Source organism: Hevea brasiliensis, chromosome 6 (genome assembly GCF_030052815.1).
Source record: "Hevea brasiliensis isolate MT/VB/25A 57/8 chromosome 6, ASM3005281v1, whole genome shotgun sequence".
Lineage (NCBI taxonomy): Eukaryota > Viridiplantae > Streptophyta > Magnoliopsida > Malpighiales > Euphorbiaceae > Hevea > Hevea brasiliensis.
The window spans coordinates 16,671,818-16,690,251 of record NC_079498.1 but is presented as its reverse complement, the minus strand read 5'-3'; the positions used below and the strand labels follow the sequence as shown (position 1 = coordinate 16,690,251).

At 28.8% G+C, this 18,434-nt stretch overlaps 1 protein-coding gene across 1 annotated transcript; it reads right to left on the bottom strand.

The window, feature by feature from the left end:
• Window positions 1-547: 547 nt before the first annotated feature.
• On the bottom strand, window positions 548-1,478 carry LOC131180591 (uncharacterized). Its single transcript, XM_058147935.1, has 2 exons — window positions 1,222-1,478; window positions 548-800 (listed from the first exon to the last, which is right to left on the bottom strand). The coding sequence occupies exons 1-2, from the start codon at window positions 1,476-1,478 to the stop codon at window positions 548-550; spliced, it is 510 nt and encodes a 169-aa protein (XP_058003918.1).
• Between the last annotated feature and the right edge of the window lie 16,956 nt (window positions 1,479-18,434).

Below are 18,434 nucleotides of genomic sequence, written 5' to 3'. Positions count from 1 at the left end.
ATTATGCAAAATGTATGCATCAATCCCTTAAGAAATGAAACTTCACATCAATATGTTTAATTCTTCCATGTAGAACAGGATTTTTGGAGAGCTTTTTTACTGAATTGCTATCACAATAAATGGGAGTAGATCCTTTCTGCTGGAGATGAATTTCTTCAAGAACCTTGCGCAACCAAATTGCTTGACAGGCACATGTCGTTGCTGCCACGAATTCAGCTTTTATAAAAGATAAAATCACGATTGATTGCTTCCTTGAAGACCATGAAATTGCTTCGGAGCCCATCATAAAAACATAACCGGACGTGCTCTTCCTGTTGTCCAAATCTCTAGCATAATCACTGTCAGTAAAGCCAATCAAGTCTGACTTTTCTCCTTTCTTGTAGAACAAACCATAATTAGTAGTTCCTTGCAAGTAGCGAAAGATTCTTTTTGCAACTAGAAGATGCATCTCCCTTGGACTTTCCATGTATATGCTAATAAGACTTACAACATGCATAATCTCAAGTCTTGTGGCTGTTAAATACATCAAACTTCCCACTATTTGTTTTTAAAGAGTGCGATCAACTCTTCTATATCCAGGCTCTTTAATGAGCTTCAAACCAACCTCAGTGGGACTACTAACAGAATTACAATTCTTCATTTGAAACCTGTTCAAAATCTCTTGAGCATACTTCTTTTGTGAAATAAAAATTCCACTAGCAGATTGAGCTACTTCAAGACCAAGGATATAATGCATCATTCCAATATCAGTCATATTAAATTCCACCATCATGGACTTCTTAAAACTTTCATACATGGAACTATCATTTTCGGTGTAAATTAAATCATCCACATATAAACAGGCAATGAGCATTCTCCCTTATCATTAAACTTTGTAAAAAGTGTGTGCTCATATGGCCATTTCTTAAATCCCTCCTTAGAAAAATGAGCATCCATACGACTAAACCAAGCTCTTAGAGCTTGTTTTAATCCATATAGTGCCTTTTTTAATTTATACACCTTATGTTCTTCTTTAATCTTAACATAACCAGGAGGTTGATCAATAAATCTCCATGTAAGAAAGCCAATTTGACGTCCAATTGAAAAATGGGCCATGAGTTTTGAGCAGCCAAAGCAATCACCAATCTGACTGTATCAAGTCGTACAACTGGGGTAAAAACTTCTTTATAGTCCATGCCAAACTCTTGCTTATAGCCTTTAGCTACTAAGCGTGCCTTTTACCTATCAACTTCGCCGTTCGCATTCAATTTTGTCTTGTATATCCACTTGACACCAATTGTCTTATACCCTTTTGGAAGCTCAGTTAATTCCCAAATATTGTTTCTTATAATTGCTGCAATTTCTTCATCCATTGCCTTCCGCCATTTTGAGTCTTTAACAGCCACTTCAAAAGTGGTAGGATCATAGTCTGAAAACAGAGCAAAATGCGTAAGTGGATCCTCATATTGGTCAATTCCAATTACCTCATAATCTGTCATTCATGTAGGTCTTTTTCTAACACGTTGAGGTCACTCCTCTGCTTGTGTAGGAGCTAGAATTAGTGGTTGAGCTGGAATTGATGATTGTTCAGTCTCCTCTAACTACTACTTTTCATCTTCAAATCCTACTGGAATATGGTGTTGAACTCCTTTTTCATTCCATGACTAGGTTGTTTCTTCATCGACAACACGTCACGGCTAATAACAATTTTCTTGGTGTTAGGATTATATAACTTATAAGCTTTTGATTGATTATTAACACCAAGAAAAAAACATTTTTCTTCTTTATCATCTAGCTTGTTCCTCTTCTCATCTGGAATATAGGCATAGGCAATACAACCAAAAATTTTGAAATGGCCAACATTTGGTTTTCGTCTGCTCCATGCTTCCTTCGGAGTAATATTTTGAATAGTGAATGTAGGACTTCTGTTCAATATATGAATGCTCCAAGTAACAGCTTCAAGCCAAAACCTCTTTGGGACACTTCTCCTTGTCAGAATGCTTCGCACCATGTTAAGGATTGTACGATTCTTGTGTTTGCAAACACTATTTTGTTGAGGTGTGTAAGCTGTTGTTAGTTGCCTCTTGACTCCATTGTTCTCACAAAAATTTGTAAATTCTTGTGAATTGTACTCTCCCCCACGATCAATACGAAGAGTTTTGATTAGGCTGCCAATTTCTTTCTCAACAATCACTTTAAAACTTTTAAAGGCAGCAAATGCTTCAGATTCTTCCTGCAAAAAATACACCCATGTTTTTCGACTAAAGTCATTAATGAAGGTTATAAAATATCTTTTACCACCATTGGAACTTGGTCTTATTGGTCCACAGAGATCCAAATGAACCAATTCCAACACCTTCTTTACTCTCTATGATTTGCCTTGTGGAAATGGACTACGGTGTTGTTTGCTAACAACACAGTTTTCGTAAATTTCTGAAGGAGCTGTAGTTTGAGGAAGACCAATCACCATGTTCTTTTGATGTAGCATTCTCAATCCACCAAAGTTCAAATGCCTATAACGAAAGTGCCACAGCCATGCCACATCCTTTAACTTTACTGAAAAACATGCATGTTGAATATTATGGAGATAGAGAGGAAACATTTTATCTCTCGTCATCTTGACTTGAGCAATTAAGCCCAAGTTGGCATCTTGAATTCTGCAAACTCCATATTTTATAGAAATTTCATAACCTTTCTCTTGCAGTTGACCAATGCTTAGAAGATTGGTCTTCAAATCTAGAACAAAAAGGACATTTGAAATTATATGAGTAAAGTCTCCATTGGTTTGACTTATTACCTGCCCTTTTCCTATGACTGCAACTTTGGAGTTGTTCCCAAACTTCACATTATCTCAGAAAGATTCATCAAGGGTGTAAAAAACTGACTTATCTCCACTCATATGATTGCTGCAACCAGTGTCTAGATACCATAGGTTATTTCTAGTTTCCTCCTTCATGTGACAAACCATCAACAAAGATATTTCTTCTTCCTTTTTTTCTGCAAAGTTAGATTCCTCTCCATGCACTTTAGACAAATCTGTTCGGCATTCTGATTTATAATGACCATACCTGTGGCATCTATAACATTCAATTTTGGACTTGTCTGATGACTTTGAGTTGTAGCCACCTCGTCTTCTTCCTCTTCCTTGGCATTGATTTTCTTGGTGCTGACCTTGTTGTTGATTTTCATAATTGTTATTATCTCTGCCTCTGCCTCTGCCTCTGCCATTACCTCTGTTGCTGCCTCGTCCTCCAATTCGATTATCTGAAGTTAAATGATTTTCTGTTGAGGCCTTCAATGCTAGCTCCTCCTTTTCTTGCTGATTAATTTTTTGTTCATGGATTAACAAAGAGCTCTGTAATTCATCAATTGAAAGCATATCAATATCATGAGATTCTTCTATGGAACAAACCACAAAATTAAATTTTGGTGTCATAGTTCGAAGAATCTTTTCAACAATTGTAACTTCCTCTGACTTGTCGCTGTGGATCCGCATCTTGTTGACTACTGCCATCACTCGTGAAAAATAGTCTGTAACTGACTCTCCAGATTGTCTGAACTAAAACAAGAAAAAGATTGAATTAAACTTGGACTTTAATTCAATTGGCTAAAAAAAACACACACTGAATTACAGCAACTGAGCTCCTTAAATAGAGCTTCTGCTAACAGTAAAAAAGCATTAAAAAAGGATAATAGTCCACTAAATCCTACTATTATTCAACTAGCTAACATACCCAAAGACTCCGCAACTTTGATTATATTATAATTTTGATTACACATGATTATAGGTATATAAAATTATTAAAAAAACAATTATATTTTTATTAATTAATTATGAAAGATGCTCTCCTGTCATAATATTATGGCACCACCTAATATGAACGCGTAGAGAGTATATGTGAATATTTAAATTGAAGGTGGAAAATGATCTGTGAAATCCAAAATGATCTTTTCATAGATGTGAATATCATTTGATTTATTTTGAATTAAAAAATCAGATTTTTTCTTTTTTTTTTTTTTTTTGAAAAAGGGCTCCATCCACATATCCAATAACAGCCACCGAAGGAGGAGAGATAGAGACAAGCAAACAAAGCAATGCTGAGGTATGTTTTCCAAATTAGTGTTCAGTATTGAGTTTGCGATCAGAGATCTCTCTCAAGCATGCACAACATACTTGCATTAATATATAACATTAATTGTTTTGGACTCATAAGTAATAATTATGTTCACAAATTTCTTTCACAAAAATCTAGAGAGTATAATTATGTCCACAAATTTCTTTCACAAAAATCTAGAGTAATTTTTATATCTCGTTTTTAAACTTTGTTTCATATTTTATTTTTATTCATTAATTTTAATTTATTATTAAAATTTTTTAAAATTTTAATTTTATTTCATAAAATTCTCTCAAACTTGCTATAATAAGTTTTTAGGTTAAAAAAAATCACCTTTTCATCTCATTTCTTTTCGTATTAAAAAATTAGCTATTTTAATTACTATTTAGAACTATTATAAAAATATTAATACCATTACAACGATCTATTTTCTATAAACGAAGAAGCTTTACCTTTTATCATAAAGTACTAAAATTGTATGGGTAGACATCACACTATAACTTACAATGATTTTTTAATTTAGAAACTCGTTAGAGGGATTTTTTATGAAATAAAATTAAAATTCAGATATTTTTGGTAATAAATTAAAATCAAGGGGTAAAAGTGAAACACAAAAAAAATTAGGGATAAGCTATAAAATTACCCAAAAATCTAAGGGAAAGGTACAGCTCCATGCATGAAGAAAAAAAGATGGATGATGTGAGACTGAGGAGTACTTCGTGTTTCGTGCCCTAGCTGTTTCTTTGTATTCTAGCTCTGCAAAAGCATCCCAAAAAATTTTAAGAGAAAGGAAAATACAGGGGAAGGGAAATGGGATACAGTCATAGGGTTCACACTTCACAATTCACAAGCTAAAAACCAAATCTATGGGCCCTTAATTATTCCATTTATTTTTCTCTCTTTCCCATCTATCAAACTCAACAAACACATTGATTGGTGATGTATGAATATCTTGACGGGCGAATGCAAGATTAAATATGTAAGGTCACAAATAAATAATCATATAATTATTATAATTAATAAAAATTTATCAATTATGCTTTTATGAAACAATAATCAATATTTATTATTTCTTTTTAATAGATTATATATTTTATTAATTTAAAATAATCAGAAAATTTTAATAAAAGTCCATAAATCATGTATAACAGTAATTGCAATATTTTTTTAGTTATCTGTTAGTGATTAAGTTTTAGAAAATTTAATTTAGGGTTTGAGAATTAAGAGTTAAAGTGTCATAAAAAAAAATAAATTTAAGTTTTAATAGTTTAAGAGTTTGTAAAAATATTTTAAATTAATTAATTATTTAGAATAATAATTTATAATTATTATAGTAAACAGTAATTCTGTAGAAATAAAATAAATAAAAATAAATTTGCATAAAAAAATAGATTTTTTGGTTTTAATATTTAATTTGTTTTTATAATTTGTGGTAAAAATTATACTTCTAAACTTGGAGAGAAATTTTTAAAGACAGATAAATAAAATTAGTCATTAAATTAAATTTTTAATAATTTAAATAAATATAAAATTTATTAAAATTTTATATCTAATTTTAAAAAATAAGAAAAAGGAGGGCGGGAAAGGACCCCTAAGCACAACATTGGTCCGCCCTTGAATATCTGAACTTTCATTTTATGATAATTAATATATAAATTTACTCCGAATTATTTCAAAACTATAATGCTTAAAAAAAATATTTATGATCTAAAAATATATTAATTTTTCCTAAGTTTTAAACTACGAGAAAATATTAAATTGAATTATTAATATAAGGGTATCACACTTAAAAATACATAGAAAAAATAAAAAAAAAATTCATTATTTGGTCACATAATTTGATATCATGTATTTTTCTTCATTAGTAAATGCAGTTCAAACAGTTAGTTATATCATTAAATGATACTAAGATAGCGAACACGTGTCACTGATATGCTAACATATGGGTGACACGTCAACTTCATGTGTTTGCCACATAAGTGACATGTAAGCACAATGTCTGCCATATGTCGCTACGTCAGTGTCATTTAATGGTAACTAATAATTTAGACTATATCTATTAACAAAGAAAAACACAAGGTATTAAATTAACAAAAATGAAATCACGATGCTCATATATCAAAGTGCAAAATTACAAGATATTTTTTTTTTTTATTTTTCTCAAATACATAATAAGAACATTAAGGTAAAAATAAATTCTTTCCTCTTCTGTTCTGTTATTCTTTTTACAATTAGTATTTGAAATGGGCATGTTAGAAACACTCTTTGCAACCCAATTTACAATACTTTCGTCAATTAGTGGCATATGTAAGAATTAGAGATTGCAAAAGGGTTGGATTGTTCAATTTATTGAGGTTCGAATTATTTTAGATTATAGATAATTTTGGTTCTCATTTTTTCTCAGGTATTTCAGGCAGAGTAATTTTGGATTATTTTGATTAACGCAAATTACCTATCAAGCTGTTATACAAAAAAATAATAATAATAAAATTCGAATCATATTTGAGTTCGTTTGTACAATTTGCATGTTATTTTGAAACAAAAAGCTAATTTTTCGGAAAATTTAAGTTTGTTAATATAATTTTCAGTTGAAATTCGAATAAATGAACTCAATTCAAAAGGTTAATTTTGAATTATATTATATCCTCAAATTGATTTGATTTTTTAAATTATTTAAAATACTAGTGCATAATAAATAATTTGTATAATGTATAGTGTGTAAACGAGCCAAATTGAGTTTTGAATTGTTCAGACTTTACTTTTATAATTTGTTCAGGCTTGAGCTTTAATATCACAATGTTTGCTGTAAAAATAATTTAACTAACAAACAGCTTAAATGCGGGCGTATATGTATCGACTATAGAATTGTGCTTTCTAACTTCCGAATCAAACGATTGTGAGAACAGTTTATACTGAACGTAGCTTAACCTTTACATTTAATATGAGTGTGAAAGATAATTGAAATTGAAAAGTAAGATTGTATCAATTATTAAAAGAAATTACAAGACTTTTAAAAAGTAAAATGAAACAGCTTAGAAATTAAAGATTACTTGAAATTGAGAATGATAATAAATGTAAATGACAAATTGACTGCTAGAGTTTTAGATTGAATGAATTACTGAAGTTATTAGATTGTTGATTTGTGTTGATAGATTGAGTTATTTGACTGAGTTGTTTGATAAATTTTAGTCATAAAAATACTGTAATGATAAAATATATCTTATAAATCGCTTCTTTAAATAAAATGATGCCTTTTTCTGAAAAATAATTTTAACCATCTAACTTCAAATGCCAAATAGAGTAAGAAATGAAAAAATTCTTAATGAGATTAAATTTTTTATAAATTTAAGATATAAATATATAGAACTTATAATGGATAAGATTTAATCAATACAAATCTAATTATAAAGTAGATATTTCGAGTTTTCTAATAATATATTATTTATAATTTTTGTTTAGAAATGAAAAAATTATGACTGTCAAAGTTTGAAAAAGAAAATCATCAAGGATTATTAGAAAATTAGGATTTTTTTTTTTTCGGCTGTTGGTGGTGATGTCCCGACGACCATCAACCTAGCAACCTTGTTTTTACAAAATTGACCTCATTGTTGGACTTGGAGGACCTAAAAACCAAGCTCAAAGGCAAACATAGCCAAGGAAGGTGTGATGTGGATTGCATGTGCCATTATCATCCAGGCACGCAGCGTGTGCATCACACGTGGCCTGGTACTAAGCTAAGCTAGGCTCCCCGACTGGGCTTGGGCTCAGCTGGCGTGCCTTGGGGGCCCAAATGATAACAAATTTAGCTTCAGAGATTATTAACTAGATCTTGGAGTTTCTTTGCCTCGTGTTATTCTTCACTATGACAGTCAAACTGCATTATATATGACTACCTATCTGATATTTCATGAGCGTAGGGAGCATACTGAATTGGATTGCTATTTGGTTATAAATACTAATTGTCTATATTGGGCATTGAAGTTAAATGGTCAAAATTATTTTTATAAAAAAAATAATATTTTAAATGCTGTTAAAAAAATAATTTTAAAAAATTATTTTGTTACTTTATTATTTTTATAATTAAAATTTATTAAATTTAATTTTTTTTAATATTCTCTGACTGATATATTTAAAAAAAATAATTTTCTTAACAGCAATTATATTGTTACTGGATAACAATTAACTGATTTGCTAACCAAAGTGCTGGCAAGACATTAGTTTTCGCAAATGGAGCTGTTTAATCTTTATTCCTCTTCGTAAGTTTCAAAGAGGGAGGGGGTGTGTGAAGATGCATAATTACATTGCCTGCAAATTAGCTACTTACTTAGCTTTAGCCAGCTTTGTGTTAAGCAAGCAGTTTCAAGAGAGTATAAAGTGTATATAATTAATCTTTCTTCTTCCTTCATTGTAGATATATTTTTCATTCATTTTTAAATGTATAATAATTTTATTTATAGAAATAAGATATTTATAATGCAAAAATATTTGGGTTCCATTTGTTTTATGAAAAATATTTTTTATATTATATAGCGTTTAGGATATTCAGAAAAATAAGTTCATAAAAAATATTTTTCCTGATTAAAGGAAAAATTAAGTCATTTTTTAGAAAAATAACTATTTTTTTCTAAAGAAGAAATTATTTCTATTTTCTAAACTTTAATAATCTTATTAAAATGTAAAAATATTTATTCATATATGATATAAACATATACCATTAGTTTAATATTGCAATCAAATAACACAAAATATTTTCATAAAAATATTTATTTAAAAATATTTTGTATGAAAAATATTATATATATATAAATTATTTTCCACGAAACAAATAGAGTCTTAAAGAGTCATGTTTATAATTGATTTAGCTCATAAGCACTTTGCCATTGCATAATAAATGGTTCTATCCTCAATCCTACATATAGACTATTTAAGTTTCTTATTTCTATGAAACGATATGCAAAGTAATTAACCAAAAGGCTCATAAAGAATATAAATGAATATAAAATTCAACAAGGAAAAAAAAAAAAAAACTTTTTCAACAATAAAGATTGCCATGTAGATTTGATCTGCTTATCGCAGGATGGATTTGTTATCGGACTTTATCACCATGAGAAAGAAGCAGAGAGTGCTTGTGGTGAAAGACAAAAAGGAGAATGAAGAGTGAGAGAAATTGAAACAATGGCAACAAATGGTACGAAAATGAGAAGTAGCTACCTTGTTTAACTTAATATACAAATCCATGCTATTTCAAAATCCAGCATTTCCTTATTCTAGAGTCTTGAAAAGTTTAAGATTCCGAGGGACAACATCAAAATTAGATAGAAGACTGTTTGGTAGTGATGTATATGAGTCGGTTTGGGTGGGTTTGATGTATTTTGTCTAACCAAACTGAAAAAGTCGATTTTGATAATATTCAAACTGAAATTAACAAATTAAATTATAAAATCACATATGTTTGATTTTTACAATAAATGGGTTAAGTTCGATTTGAGCAGTTTTTACTTGTTTTAATACTTTGTTTTTATAATTCAACTCTTGTTAAACCTTTTTCAACTCTTGATTGAGTTAATCGGTTTGTCGGTTTCTTTGTATGCCCCTACTATTTGGTATTGGTTGGCAAATATATTAAAGCCAAGCCTTAAAAATGACCTTACAACGGTGTGCCATTTCATTTAATGAGAGAATTTAAAAAATTGATATGTGGTATACTTTTTTATTTTTATATTTTTATATAAAAATAAATTTATTATATTAATATTATCTTTTATTTAAATATTTTTAAATTTCAAATACTAAAATCTTATTTTAGATATAAAAATGATAGTTATCTAAAATTCTATTTAGTGCATCTTTTAGAATTTTAAAATTGCTATATTTACAATTTCAGACATTATAAAACTCCACTAATCATTTTATATTCTCCAAAATTAATAATTTTTAATTAATTTTTCTGATTATATTAAAAAATATGAATTATTTTATAAAGAATATATATATAAACAATTATTTATAAAATTTAAAAATTTATTTTTAAAAAATATTTTTTATATTTAAAGTATAAAAATTTTAATAATAATATTTTAAAAATCGGCATGTTGCATATGTATTTTTTTCTATATTGTTTATCATTTTATTGATATATATCAATTAATTTAAAAAATGTTATATTAATCAATTTGTTTATTTATAAACACCTAAAATATAACTATAATTAATTAAAATTTTCTAAATATATTAGTTAGATATTATTAAAAATTAGTTAAAAAATAAATTTGATATTTTTAACCATAAAAGCACCAATAAAATATAAAATATTTTCTTCAAACTATTTTTTTTCAACTTTTAAAGTGCTTTTTTATCCATAAAACTCTGTGAAATGGGACGAGTTATAACTACTAGTTATGCATTCTGGTGAATGGCAAGTCAACGCATACCCAATGTCAATTAATTATCTTATGCCTATAAATCAAAAAAGAAACAACAAACAATAAAGCATATATACATCTTTAAGAGGAGCACCAAGAACACCATGATACAGCTTTCGATGATTGGAAAGAACAAGATAAGAAAGTTTCTAATCTCCTTCTCAAAAACATATTCCTGACAAAAGCACTTGATTCACTCAGTGAACAATAGAAAGATGAGGTCAGGTCCTGCAGGATAGCAATAATTAAAATACCCATAATCATTGAGAAAAGAATAGAGAATGGGAATTACCTACTCTCATTGAGAAAAGAATCAACAGCAAAGAAATAAACGTCAGAGGCAAACATAGAAGAATAAGTAGAAGTTAAGGCCCTATTTATTTGGCGGAAACTTGGAAAATATTTTTTAAAAATTTTTTTATTGTTTGAAACACTGAAAAAGAAAGATTAGCGGAAAAATTAAACCAGAAAATGACTTACACATTTAAAAAATTTTCATTTTTCCAAATTTATCTCATTAAAATTTTTTCAAAGAAATCAAGAAATATTTTAAATAACAAAAAATTAGACATCTTTATTTTTATATATAATTGACTTTGAATAAAACTCAAACTTGAAATTTCACAATCATAAAAACATCATCTTTCACATTTCATGCTCAATAATGAGATTTCTACGTGATATAAAATTTTCTTTTGAAAAAAGTAATTTTCCTGAAATTAATATTGTTTTGAAAATTTTATTTGGTAAATGATTTTTTTAAAAATATTTTAAAGAAATTATGCTGTTCAATGAGTGTATTTCTGACATTTTAAATGCCTTTACACCTTTCACTTCTTTTACATTTGTTCGAAATTATTTTAATGTTAGAATTTATTCACTATTTGTCGCCAGTAGAGTTTCGTTGATCCAATGATTTCTTTCGAATGCCTAAAGTCGGCTGATAAGTGAACTTCAGCCAATTAAGTGAAGTTCATTTTCTGAGATTAGTGGCTGTTCATCAAAATTGGCTGGTTTATCTTTGGCCATTCATGGGGTATCTCGGTTGTTCGGTGTTAAAAATGCACAAATGGAAGCTCTTAGGTCAATGAAGAAGATAACAGTGGCTGATCATTGAGATCATTCGCCATTTGGCTAGAAATTATATGGGCAGTAGTATAATGGGTGGCGGTGATGGCCCTCTCCTATGAACGACAAGCGACGAGACAAGTTGTAAAAGATAGCCCATGGCAAGAGGATTTATAAAACACCGGTGACCTTGCATGAGTTGGCTGAAAAAATTGGCCAGAATGGATGTGGAAGCTTGTGGCACGTGGGTCTCTCCTTTCTTGAGTTTTCGTCACTGTTGCCCTCGTCACCGATCCTATAAGTGCTCACCAATGTTGCTATGACATCTTGAGGAGAAATTATATGTTGACTAGGCTATACCAACTAGGAAATCCTATGGCAAGCCAATTAAACTTTAAAATGTGTATTTATTTAAAGAAAAAATTAAAAAAAAAAAATGAAAAATCACAAAAAAGTGGACGGTTTGTCCTCTTTCAATCTCCACCCTCTACTCTCTTCGATTCACCTCTCTCTCTCCCCCCATCTCTTGGATTCAAAGGACTGGAGTCTCTTCTCTTCGATTCAAAGGCATTTTTCTTTGTTCTGTTTCCCAATCTTCACCGAAGTTAGGTTATTGGGGGTGGTAGTCACGGTTCTTGTGGTGTTTGCATGGACGATGCATTACAGAGGAGAATTGGCTCTCACGTTGGGTAACGATCTCATCTTCAATGTGGTTGAAACCTCCAATGTCAGTGCTTCTATCATTTCATAATTTTTTTCGTCTTCAATTTTAATGGTGATTGGGCTCATACTCATTAATGGTAAAGGTAAATACTTGTTTTCTGCTTTTGGATATAAACGCTCATTTCTGGGTAGAGTCAAGTTGATGCACTTTGCAACTCCTATATTGCAGTATGCTTTAAATTAAAACGAAGTTGATTTTTTTTTTCACGTCATCTCCCATTTCTTTTCTTTTGAACAAGGCACATGCAAAACACTAAAGCTAACAGTATTACATAGCATTTGCGACTTAAATAAATAAAATGCCATATCTTCAATCTAAGTGCATAAGATCACAATTAAATCTCATACAAGCAAATACAATATGTAAATTGTAACAATAAAAAAAACTTGTTGAATAAATGATAAAACCCATAATCCCTTAACAATGAATACACACTTTTTAATAAATAAAATACCTAACAACCTAAACTAAAGAGAGTAATATGATGCTTGGGAAAAACTTCTCTTCCACCTACTAGAATGCTACCGTTAAAAAAATATTAAAAAAATAAGGTAATAATAATAATAATAATAATAATAATAATAATAATAATAATAATAATAATAATAATAATGTGACAATTTATTTACCATGGAATCTACACACTTCAAATATATGAAAAATTCAATATTTCTTTTGGATATTGAAACTTGATCCCTATAAAATAATGATAATAATTAATTTACTTAAAATTGAATATTATGATTGTATTAAAATAAATATAAAATATTTGCACTTTTACTTATTTGATCTAAATGTGTTGTTGATTCCATGGCTTGCAACATGCATGTATATGGCATATTATTATTAATGTTGCAATTTAACTCCTTGTGCCTTCAAAAAAAGAAATCACACTTTTTGTTAATATACAAATCAATTAATGAATTATCTTAACAATAAATAAAAGTGTTCAACTAGTCATACCTGAGATGGCATAGTGATAGCCATATGTGTTTCCATAGGCAATTGAGACGGCATAGACAAATCCATTTGAGATGAAAAACTATTCATTCTATTTTGAATAGACATAATTATGTGGGTTGACATTCTTTCAAACTGTATGTACGTAGGCCTGGTATGTTGTAGAAAATCATGCTGACTAAAATATTATATGCCCATATTTGTAGGAACAATACATGCATACTGTAAAGATTTTTCGCTACCAATTTTTGAAGACTCTTTAACATTTGATGCATGATTTTTCCTACATTACATAATGACGTGATTAAGAAAAAATTATATGCAACATTTTAATTTAAAAAATACTATATATATTAAATACCGGAATTTTTTTTTATTCTGTTCTTGCTTTGTTCTTTCTCTTCTCAAAGTGACTCTTTAATCTTGCATTTGAAACACTCTTCAGCTTAACTCATGGAGGATCTAGAACAGGATCACCCTCATCATCTTCATTAAATGAATCAATAATTTGATTCTCTATTGTGACATTATTTTCACTCGATTGCAGCCTTGTTAGCTCCCAATTAAAATCAATGTCCTATTTCCAAAGTGCATCTTGACAAAATTGTCTAGTACCTTCATTTCCTTGGCTTTTCATTATATTATCATAAGAAAGCTTCATCAAATTATTATGAAAGAAAATGGTTTCAGTCTTCTTATCATTTGCATGAGATTCTTCTTGTACATATTCAATCATCATTTTCTTTGCATCTTTAGTCCGTCTCCTTAAAATATAATTTTTTGGTATCTTGGTCACATTCTTAACAACAAAAATTTTTAATATACGTGAACACAATAATCCTACAAACTGAAATTTCTCATAGGTGCAGCTAATATCCATAGTAGAAGCATTAAAATGCACAGTTCTTATCCTTGAGTTTCCCCCCTCTTCCACTACTTTAAAAAGAGTAAACATTATCATTACAAGTAATTTTTGACCAATTTGTTGTGATCCCATTAAGCAACTCATTCTGAAATAACTTGAAAATTTTGTTAGTATAAACTTTTGCTGCATGATTCAAAATGCCACTATTCCTAAAGGCAAGAGAAGGCAAACCTTTTTTACAATTATAATATTTACTTACTTCTTCAGAACACCACCATGCCACTAAATCCTTAAATGAAAGCACAAATTTTGTAAGTGAAATAAATTCGTTTACAATACCATTCAATACTTATTTGTGCTTTCACTTCTTCTAGAGGATTTAAATCCACTTGAAAATGCATCTTTACTGAAAGCCATACACCACTTTTCACAAATATTATATAAATTATTTAACCATTTATGGTTTCTAAGACCAATAAATTCATCCATCATTCTATCCCATGTTGCTTAGAATTCAGCCTCTGTTTCACAACTTTGTAAATATTTATAGAAAAGCCTACGAAATTCAGGATTTGAATTGTAACTATGCAAATGAGAAGGTGCATTCTTTGAAATATGCCAAAAACACAATTTATGTCTAGTATTAGGAAACACTTTAGCAATGGCATTGGATATTGCTTGATCTTGATCAATGATGATTTTTTTTTTTTGGTGCTTTCCCTTCCATTGACTCTAAGAATGAGGTAAATAGCCATATAAAGGAATTTGTAGTTTCATTTAGCAAAAATGCAAAACCAAACATGCAATTTTGTTAATAGTGATTAACCCCAACAAATGGTGCACAAATTAAATTATATCTATTTGTGCAATAAGTGGTGTCAAAAACAACCACATCACCAAAACAATCATAATCAATTTTTGATCTCCCATCTCGCTAAAAAATATATTATTATTCTATTCTCTTGATCAACTTGAATACATTGCATCATCACTCATTCTATGTTTGAAATGATTTATTAAACTTTGAGAATCACCCGCTTCAATCAAAACCATCTTTTGCCTATTAACATAATTATAGCAATCTCTCTTAGTGAAACCAACATACTCACTTCTCCCAACTTCTTTAGACAAATAAGTATAAGCATCTTTGATACTTATGCCTGCATTGACCATTGAGTTTATGACACTGGCTTTGGAAGTAGTTAACACCCTATTAGACCTCAAAAGATGAATTTCACTAGGTGATGCAAGTTTATGGTTATGGTCTGATATAAACTTTGTGAACTTCCACATGCCATCTAAAATTGTAAAATGGATCATAGCTAGACAACCAGTTCTTGTTTCAAATCTATTGTGATATCTTGTTTCACAAAGTTTAACTTCTTTACTAAAACCTTCACTTTAACAATAATACTCCTTTTGTGAAATATTCCTTGTGCCAACATGATATTTAGTGGTTCCTCTCCTAATACCAAAACCAACTTCAATAGCATAATCATTATATAACTTATATGCCTCACTTTTATTGTAGACCATTGTGTTCATCAGAGTGTCAATATTGACATATGGAGTCTCATTGTCAACATCCACATTTTTGTAGTGTTTTATCTTCAAGGGATGTAACTATAATAAAAATTTACAATATAATAATAATAATAATAATAATAATAATAATAATAATAATAATAATAATAATAATAATAATAAATTTGAATATTTAAGCAATTTATTATAATACAAAATGACAATTTAAAAAAAATATAATTATAGCTTTTCATAATTGTTGGAAATTTTAATTTTAACATTTTATAATCCTGCAAATTAAACACATTCACATTTAAAGCCAATGCAACATAAAGAAAAGGATTTGCCTTTTTTCTTTTGTGTGTAGGCTTATTTAACATTTGTGTGTGGGCTTATTTAACATAATATAGAAACTTGTAATTAGAAAGCAATAATGAAAAAATAAATAAATAAATAAAGGCTGAATATACCATTTTACACCTAAATTTTACTTTAAAAAAAAAAAAAAACCTTGTGGTGCCCTGAACTTTTAAAACTTCTCATGATATACCTCATTCTGTAAAGTGGAATTAAGATATCCTTTAAGACTCTTAAACTAAACAGTGTGAACTCCAATCACGTTGACATGGTGATCTGTTGACTAAGATCTGAAGTGTATCTTAAATATATTTTTACAGAAATTGAGGTGTGTTATAGAACGTTTACAGAAGTTAAAGGGTGTCATGAGACATTTTAAAAATTTAAGGTTCCATAAGGTTTTTTTTTTTTTTTGGTAAAATTCAAGAGCAAACTTATGTATTCAGCCAAAAAATAAACTTGTTCCAACAACTTATTCAACTAAATAAATAAAAAAAACATATACTTTTTTAATTGTCATTACAAAGTACTAAAAAAAATTTCTACAAAAAAAAAGATCTAAAAACTTGTTCTAGCAAGCAATATAATATTGATTTCAAAAAAAAAAAATACAAATAATTGTAAAAGTGAAGAACAATCTAATCAGTAATCACCAAAAAAAAAAGTATATAGAAACTTTTAACCAAAAGTGCTCATAAAATTTTAAAAAAGAAAAACTAAAAAAAGTAAACTTGTTCAACAGTTTTTCACCAACATGAAACTTGTACTTTCCGTATTTATATATAAAAAGAATAGAAACTTATTCTAGCAATAAAAAAGAATATACCTGCTTCGTAATTTGTTCTTTTGGATTTCCTCTCTCGTCTTTGGTATTGTAGTTTTTTTTTTTCTAAAAGAACTTTTAATTGCAATTGGGACATGAATCTTAAGGACTCTTTTACTACTTAAAATATAATTTATTATTTTTATATAATCCATGTGTCAAAATGTTGTGGGTTTGCCATACTAACTTGGGTGATACTATATAATCTCTCCATGTTGAGACCACTAACATCCCCATTGGTAGCATTGATTGGTTGCACCGTTGTTACCAACAAGGGGTGAGGGGAGAATTTTAAGGGTTTTCCTCCTCTCCTTTATATGTTTTCTTTCCATTTTTCTGTTTTTCTCTGCCATTTGTCTTTCATCCACTCAATGGAAGAATTTCAATTTTGGTCCAATAAATATTTTAAAATTAAGTTAACAACCTAAAAGAATTTTTAAATACCCATGAAATATAGAGACTTGAAAATAATTAAAATTAATGATCATATTTATTTTGTGTAAAATAAAAATTGATAAACCATAAATAAATTTATAAAATGTTTCATTAAATTTTGAAAATTCAAATACAAAAAAAAAAAAAATTAAGGTATTACAAAGATAGTGAGCATTTGCCCCTTAGTTGGCCTCTTAATCTTCAACAATCAATATCATAAGATCATCGAGTGCACCACAACCTCCATTACCCATACGTACATCTTCCCATTGACATACTCGTCTACAACAATAGAGTGTAGGAGAGGAGATAATAATCACCATTGATCAATGACAACATAACTTCCTCAGTCCCAAGTGCTTCCATGATGCTACCTTCCCTTCCTTTTCGCCTCTTCGGTGTTATCCATTGTAATCTTGGGCAATTTCTCAACCTCGTTATCTCCCAATTTACCTTTTCAATTTTATTATTTTGTTGATGAGATAATTAATCATGGGTTGCATACAATTGTTGATTTTGATTCATTTTATTTTTAAATTGATTGCCATGATTTGAGAATTTAAATTGAGATTTGAGATTTAAAATTATGTTTAGGATTAAGAATTGAAATTGTAATTATTTGTAATTATGAACTTCTAGGTTTTTCGTCTAGTTTTTAGAAGAAGAATGATAAATGAACAAGATAAAAATCAAAATACAAAGTATTGTCCAGTTATCTTATTCATTTCTTGATATCCAATTTTTGTTTAATTTTCTTCTATTCATTTCTTTAAACACAGAGTATTATTCAATTGTTATTTTATTCTCCTCCTCTTCTCTTCTTCGTCTTCTTTCTTTTTTGTTTTTGTTGGATTTTTGTGAATTGTGAGGTTTCGTAAACTGTATATATAGTAGAGTATGAAAATTTAAGAGATTAGAAGAATCGATTCATCAAACTAAACTGATTTGTTTTATGTTAGATTGATTTAATTTAATTGATTTCTTTAATTCAATAAGTTTTTTTATTTATTCTTAATAAATTTTAGTATGAGAAAATTACTATTTAATCCATATATTTTGATGAAATTAACTACTAGGTCATTGTATTTTTAAATATACACTAGTTGGTCCTTATATTAGCTAAATTTCACTTACCATCCCTCAACTTTGAGGGTTGTTTCAA